The 8,492-nt window shown below is 34.7% G+C and overlaps 1 protein-coding gene across 1 annotated transcript; it reads right to left on the bottom strand.

The window, feature by feature from the left end:
• Positions 1-3,010: 3,010 nt before the first annotated feature.
• On the bottom strand, positions 3,011-6,840 carry tpgs1 (tubulin polyglutamylase complex subunit 1). The gene is made up of 2 exons (XM_062959554.1): positions 6,389-6,840; positions 3,011-3,940 (listed from the first exon to the last, which is right to left on the bottom strand). The coding sequence occupies exons 1-2, from the start codon at positions 6,823-6,825 to the stop codon at positions 3,409-3,411; spliced, it is 969 nt and encodes a 322-aa protein (XP_062815624.1). The 5' UTR covers positions 6,826-6,840; the 3' UTR covers positions 3,011-3,408.
• Positions 6,841-8,492: the final 1,652 nt, after the last annotated feature.

Here is an 8,492-nt window from a genome sequence, read left to right as displayed (position 1 = left end):
TTTTAACTGGCAGCAATGGGATAAAAACAATTATTCCTCTCCCTCTAATTAGGAGTTTATTTTTCTTTTCTTTTTGTTGTATCAACCTAGAGGCATGGATGAGGGGTTGTGCTGTCAATTTTTGAGGTTGTGGGGTGTTTAGTTTTGTTGTTTTGTCGGTCGCCAGGATTCCATCACTCTTTTATATATATAGATTTATTTATACTTTTTTCTTGTCGCTCCCTTGCCGTGTTCCCTGTCTCTCAGTGTCAAAACATTCGCTATCGGGACAGTCATGCTACATTTTCCATCTTCACAACAATGCCTCCATATCTGTGCATCTGGGAGCTTAAGATCTGCCTTGGCTTTTGACAGACAGACTCTGTTTTGAAGGAGAGCCAAGAGTCTTCGGCTTTTCCCTGCCCCTGTTCTCTTTTGACATCCTATTTTTATTTCCCTGAAATCTATATTTTAAGCGTCCTGCTTTGCAGCCAACACCGAATGACGGCTTTCTTGCTGACCCTTGAAAGAAATGTCTGTTTCGTAGCCAGATTTATGCTTTTGTGTTGTCAAATTTCGAGGTTGGGGGGCCTGTAGTTTGGTTGTTTTGTCCGCTGCCCTGATGCCATCACTCTTTTATATATATAGATTTATTTTATATATGTATATGTATGTATATTTAATATTTATTTATATTTTATATATATTTATATTTTTGTGTATATATATATATATATATATACATACAAAAATATAAATATAAATAAAATATAAATATTAAATATACATACATATAAATATATAAAAATATGTATGTTTTCTGTGCATATCTATATTTAAATACAGTAGAGTCTCACTTATCCAACACTCACTTATCCAACGTTCTGGATTATCCAACGCATTTTTGTAGTCAATGTGTTCAATATATCGTGAGATTTTGGTGCTAAATTCATAAATACAGTAATTACTACATAGCATTACTGCGTATTGAACTACTTTTTCTACCAAATTTGTTGTCTAACATGATGTTTTGGTGCTTCATTTGTAAAATCATAACCTAATTTGATGTTTAATAGGCTTTTCCTTAATGCCTCCTTATTATCCAACATATTCGCTTATCCAACATTCTGCCAGCCCATTTATGTTGGATAAGTGAGACTCTACTGTATATCTATATATCTATATATGATCATGTGTATGTATATGTGTTTATATATATTTATACACATTTTCACACATACACATACATACATACATATGTGCATACATACATTTTAAATATACTTATGCTCATGTATGTTTTGTGTACATGTATATTTAAATATATCTATATGATCATATGTGTATATATACACACATATATGTACACATTCATACACATATGTGTATATACATAGTTATATATACACATATGTATGTTTTGTGTACATATGTATATTTAAATATATCTATATATGATTATGTGTATGTATGTGTCTGTATATATTTATACACATTTTCACACAAATATACACATACATGTGTATACATACATTTTAAATATACGTATGCTTATGTGTATATATACACATATGTATGTTTTGTGAACATATTTATATTTAAATATACCTATATATATGATCATGTGTATGTACATGTGTGTATATATATATTTAAACACATATATTTACACACATACATACACATGTGTGTATACATACATTTTAAATATAGTTATGTATGTTCATAAGGGGACTCAGAGCAGCTTTACAAGTTATATTTACATACAATATATTATATCATTAGCATAGCACAATAATAGCATTATGTATTACTATATTGCAGTATACCACTATACCGTAATACTATTAGTAATATATTTATTTATTTACTACATTTAGTATTGATAATATTATAATGTAATACAATATTATACTAATAATAATACAATATAATATTAATTATATACTAAATGTAATGTTACCAATAATATTACCATATAATGATATAGTACAATATAGTAATTTGATGCTTATATTGTGCTATGCTAATAATATATTGTACGTACATTTGATTTGTAAGCCGCTCTGAGTCCCCTTTGGGGTGAGAACGGCGGGATATAAATGTTGCAAATTAATAATAATAATAATAATAATAAATATGTAAATATAACTAGTAAGCCATCCTGAGTCCCCTTTGGGGTGAGAAGGGCGGGATATAAATGTCGCAAATAATAATAATAATAATAATAATATGTAACTATAACTAGTAAGCCACCCTGAGTCCCCTTTGAGGTGAGAAGGGCGGGATATAAATGTCGCAAATAATAATAATAATAATAATAATAATAATAATAATAATAATATGTAACTATAACTAGTAAGCCACCCTGAGTCCCCTTTGAGGTGAGAAGGGCGGGATATAAATGTCGCAAATAATAATAATAATAATAATAATAATAATAATAATAATAATAATAATAAATATGTAAATATAACTAGTAAGCCACCCTGAGTCCCCTTTGGGGTGAGAAGGGCGGGATATAAATGTCGCTAATAATAATAATAATAATAAATATGTAACTATAACTAGTAAGCCACCCTGAGTCCTCTTTGTGGTGAGAAGGGCGGGATATAAATGTCGCAAATAATTATAATAATATTAATAATATGACGAGAATCCGATGCGTACCCCCCAAAAAAGCACAAAAAAGATGAGCATAAGGTTGGAGTCGATAGGAGTATGTGGAATATTTTGGATCAGAAAAGAACACAAACGCATTTGCAGTATAAATCATCATCCTGATTTAAATTTCGTTGTGGTTTTTCTGCTCAACAAGACACAGTCTGGCCATGGCCTGGAGTCTATAGGGGTATGTGGAATATTTTGGCTCAGAGAAGAAACAACACAAACACGTTTGCAGTATAAATCATCATCCTGATTTAAATTTCGTTGTGGTTTTTCCGCTCAACAAGACACAGTCTGGCCATGGCCTGGAGTCTATAGGGGCATGTGGAATATTTTGGCTCAGAGGAGAAACAACACAAACACGTTTGCAGTATAAATCATCATCCTGATTTAAATTTCGTTGTGGTTTTTCCGCTCAACAAGACACAGTCTGGCCATGGCCTGGAGTCTATAGGGGTATGTGGAATATTTTGGCTCAGAGAAGAAACAACACAAACACGTTTGCAGTATAAATCATCATCCTGATTTAAATTTCGTTGTGGTTTTTCCGCTCAACAAGACACAGTCTGGCCATGGCCTGGAGTCTATAGGGGTATGTGGAATATTTTGGCTCAGAGAAGAAACAACACAAACACGTTTGCAGTATAAATCATCATCCTGATTTAAATCTCGTCATGATTTTTCTGCTCAACAAGACACAGCCACTCGAGCCAATATGCACATAATCGAAGCCCACCCAAATCCAAGGAAATGTCCGAACGCTCAATGCACGGCCTTGACTTTGGCGAGGAAGACGGCAGCGGCCCGGCGGAGGAAGTCCTCCTTCTTCATGGCCACCCCGCCGGGCTTCCTCTCGGCCAAGGCCGTGTCCATGGCCAGCGCCAAGCGGTCCGGGCCCAGCGTGCAGCCGGCCTCCAAGTACCGGACGGGGAGGGCAACGGCGCTGGGGCGCAGGGCCTCCTCCAAGGCGCCCAGGACGGCCGCGCACACCCGCTTGTCCGCCCCGCCGGGGCCACCCAGGGCGTCATACAAGGTGTCCGCTTTGGCTACGAACTCGAGCAGCACCAGGCAGGTGAGGGCCCCGTAGCGGAAGAGATCGAAGGGCACGGCCTCGTGCTCCCGGCACTGCAGCTTCCTCAGCAAGGGCTGCGCCACGTCTTCCGGGAGGCCCCTCTCGCGGCACAAGCGCCGGAGCAGCTCGCTGTACAGCTTCCCCTTCACGCCGGGCCTCTTGCGCTTCCCGGCAGCCCCCAGGCAGTCGTACGCCAGGCCCACGTTGTTGTCAAAGGCCGTCCTGGTGGAGAGGAACAAGGGTTAGGACAAGCAAAACTTTAGACTTAGGGTTGACTTAAGTCTACCTGGTCTTTGGAGGTCTCTTTGCTTAGCTATGGTCTTATGAGACCTTCTAGATGGTCGTTGGAGGTCTCTTTGCTTAGCTATGGTCTTAGGAGACCATCTAGATGGTTTTTGGAGGTCTCTTTGCTTAGCTATGGTCTTAGGAGACCATGTAGATGGTCTTTGGAGGTCTCTTTGCTTAGCTATGGTCTTAGGAGACCATCTAGATGGTCTTTGGAGGTCTCTTTGCTTAGCTATGGTCTTAGGAGACCATCTAGATGGTCCTTGGAGGTCTCTTTGCTTAGCTATGGTCTTAGGAGACCATCTAGATGGTCCTTGGAGGTCTCTTTGCTTAGCTATGGTCTTAGGAGACCGTCTAACTGGTCTTTGGAGGTCTCTTTGCTTAGCTATGGTCTTAGGAGACCATGTAGATGGTCTTTGGAGGTCTCTTTGCTTAGCTATGGTCTTAGGAGACCGTCTAGATGGCTTTTGGAGGTCACTCTCCTTACCTGTAGTCCTATGAGACTGTCTAGATGGTCTTTGGAGGTCTCTTTGCTTAGCTATGGTCTTATGAGACCATCTAGATGGTCTTTGGAGGTCTCTTTGCTAACTTATGGTCTTATGAGATTGTCTAGACTGAGGGAAATCATGGTGCCTCTCTATTTTGGTTTGGTCGGACCTCGCCTGGAATAACACTGTAGAATATTAATAATATACTATTCAATTGTTTTGCTTTTCCAGTACAAGACACTTTGGGTCTTTGAGAAAAAAACTAGGATGATAATAATAATATAATAACAATAATAATCTACCATTTAATTGTATTACTTTTTCAGTACGAGGCACTTTGGATCTCGGAGAAAAAAGGCCTGGATAATAATACTAATATACTTTAATAATATAATAACAATAATAATACACTATTTAATTGTATTACTTTTTCAGTATGAGACACTTTGGGTCTCTGGGAAAAGAGGCCAGGATAATAATAATAATAATCATCATCATCATCATCATCATCATCATCATCTATAATAATATAATAACAATAATGATAACATACTATAATAATACAATAACAAAAATAATATGCTATTTAATTGTATTACTTTTTCAGTACGAGGCACTTTGGATCTCAGAGAAAAAAGGACAGGATAATAATAATAAAAATGATAATCTACTATAATAATATAATACAGTAACAATAATAATCTACTATTTAATTGTATTACTTTTTCAGTATGAGGCACTTTGGGTCTCTGGGAAAAAGGACAGGATAATAATAATATACTATAATAATAACAATAATAATATACTATTCAACTGTATTACTTTTTCAGCACGAGGCACTTTGGATCTCGGAGAAAAGAGCAGGATAATAATAATAATAATATACTATTTAACTGTTTTGCATTTTCAATACGACACACTTTGGGTCTCTGAGAATAGACTAGGATGATAATCATAATATAATCACAATAATAATAATATACTATTTAATTGTATTACTTTTTCAGTACAAGGCAATTTGGATCTCGGAGAAAAAAGGACAGGATAATAATAATAATAATCTATTATAATAATATAATAACAAGAATAATATACTATTTAATTGTATTACTTTTTCAATATGGGGCACTTTGGATCTCGGAGAAAAAAGGACAAGATAATAATAATAATATACATATTATAATAATATAATAACAATAATAATATTCTATTTAAAGTACAAGGCACTTTGGATCTTGGAGAAAAACGCAGGATAATATAATAATAATAATAATAATAATAATAATAATAATAATAATAAAATATACTATTTAACTGTTTTTCATTTTCAGTACGAGACACTTTGGGTCTAGGATGATAATCATAATATAATAACAATAATAATAGACTGTTTGTATTATTTTTTCAGTATGAGACACTGATCTCGGAGAAAAAAGCATGATAATAATAATAATAATAATAATAATAATAATATACTATAATAATATACTATTTAAAGTACAAGGCACTTTGGATCTCGGAGAAAAAGCAGGATGATAATAATAATAATAATAAAATATACTATTTTAACTGTTTTGCATTTTCAGTACAAGACACTTTGGGTCTCTGAGAAAAAACTAGAATGATAATATACGTATAATGAGATTGATATGATAATATAATCTAAATATGCAATTTGTAATGATATCATATTGATATAATGATATTAATAGAATATTATTATTATTATTATTGATTTAAATCTGTTGCTGACACTCCTAAATCAAAAGCTAGGCCTCACAGGATGAACTCCATTTCCCAGGCTGCCCCGCGCTTATGAGTGTTAGAGCGAGCCGGCGCTTGGCCGCGGGGCATGCCGGGAGCTGTAGTCCGCCGCCTCAGGAGCTCGGCCCGCTACCTGTGGGAGTGATGAGCGAGGCCCAAGGCCCAGGCGGCGCGGTCGAGGCGAAGCTGGAGCTGCCGCGGAAGGTCCCCGGCGTCGGCTTCGTCCGCCTCGGCGCTGCTCTGGGCCAGCTTCTCGAAGTAGGCCGCGAGGAAAAGCACCGGCTCCTCCGGCCTGGCTTCGAGCACTTTCAGCAAGGCCGCGCGGACCATGTCCGTGACGCCGGCTTCGAGTAGGAAGCAGGCCGCGTTGTGCCCGCCGGGGACTCCGTTCGCTGCCGCCGCCACCGCCGGCCGACTTGAGTCGCCTCCCGCCACAGCCGGAGACGGACGCCGCTTCTCAGTGGCCGCCATTTTGTCTAAGGGCGCGGACGCCATCTTGGATTCGGGTCCTTCCGACGCCATCTTGGGTGAGTCTCGCGTCAGGCAGATAGAGAACCCCAGCGGCGCCATCTTACTTACTGGCAGCCAATCCACAACCCTTTAGGGAACTGGGACGCCATCTTACTTGAGGGCAGCCAATCGGGAGCCCGCTACAGGGGAACGGCGGCGCCATCTTCCTTGCGGGCAGCCAATCAGGAGCCCGCTAGAGAAGCCTACAGGGGACATCCCCCCCCCCCAAGCTTTTTATTTCTCCAGAGCAAAATTGTGATGCATTTCTGGAATGGGAATTTGCACATAATGTAATAATAATATAATATTTTATGTAGGACTATGAATTGTTATATCCCTGTATAAAGGGATATTGGACCTATTATTATTGGACTAATATATATATAATATAGATAGCTATATTAATATATCTCCCCCCATAAAATATATATATTATTATTGGATTATATATATATATATATATATATATATATATATATATATATATATAATATAGATAGATAGCTATATTAATATATTATTATTGGATTAATATATATATACTATAGATAGATAGCTATATTAATATATCTCCCCCCATAAAATATAGAAAGATATTATTATTGGATTAATATATATATAGATAGATAGATAGATAGATAGATAGCTATATTATCTCCCCCCATAAAATATATAAATATATTATTATTGGATTAATATATATATAATATAGATAGATAGCTATATTAATATATCTCCCCCATAAAATATAGAAAGATATTATTATTGAATTAATATATATATAATATAGATAGCTATATTAATATATCTCCCCCCATAAAATATAGATCTTATTATTGGATTAATATATATATAATATAGATAGATAGCTATATTATCTCCCCCCATAAAATATATAAAAATATTATTATTGAACTAATATATATATAGGAAAATAATAATGTCTACCCCTCCATAAAATGTATAGAGATATTATTATTATTATTATTGGACAAACATATATAGTGATAAAATAATATATATTATATAGGGATATTAATCCTGTTATGATTGGACTAATATATATAGGAATATAATAATATATATCCCTCAATAAAAGATATTATTATTATTATTGGACTAATATATATAGGAATATAATAATATATATCACTCAATAAAAGATATAGATATTATTATTATTATTATTATTATCATTATTGGACTATAAAGGGATAAAATATATAAATATATTATTATTATTATTATTATTATTATTATTATTATTAGTCCTATTATTAGTCCTATAGGTCTATTATAACACGACTAATACAGTTTAGGATATAATAATATTGAGATGTTAGTCCTATTATAACAGGATTAATACATATAAGGATATAACAATATATATTCTATTGGGATATTAGTCCTATTATAACAGGACTAATACATTTAAGGATATAATAATATATATTATATTGGGATGTTAGTCCTATTATAACTGGACTAATACATATGAGGACATAATAATATATATTATATGGGGATATTAGTCTTATTATAATAGGATTAATACATTTAAGGATATAATAATATACATTATATTGGGATTATAATAATATATATTACATGGGAATATTAGTCTTATTATAACAGGACTAATACATATAAGGATATAATAATATATATTATATGGGCATATTAGTCCTATTATAACAAGACGAATACATTTAAGGATATAATAATAT

Source organism: Anolis carolinensis, unplaced genomic scaffold (assembly GCF_035594765.1).
Source record: "Anolis carolinensis isolate JA03-04 unplaced genomic scaffold, rAnoCar3.1.pri scaffold_7, whole genome shotgun sequence".
Taxonomy (NCBI): Eukaryota; Metazoa; Chordata; class Lepidosauria; order Squamata; family Dactyloidae; genus Anolis; species Anolis carolinensis.
Note: the sequence above shows the minus strand (reverse complement) of the source record. Positions and strands in the feature narration are given on the sequence as shown.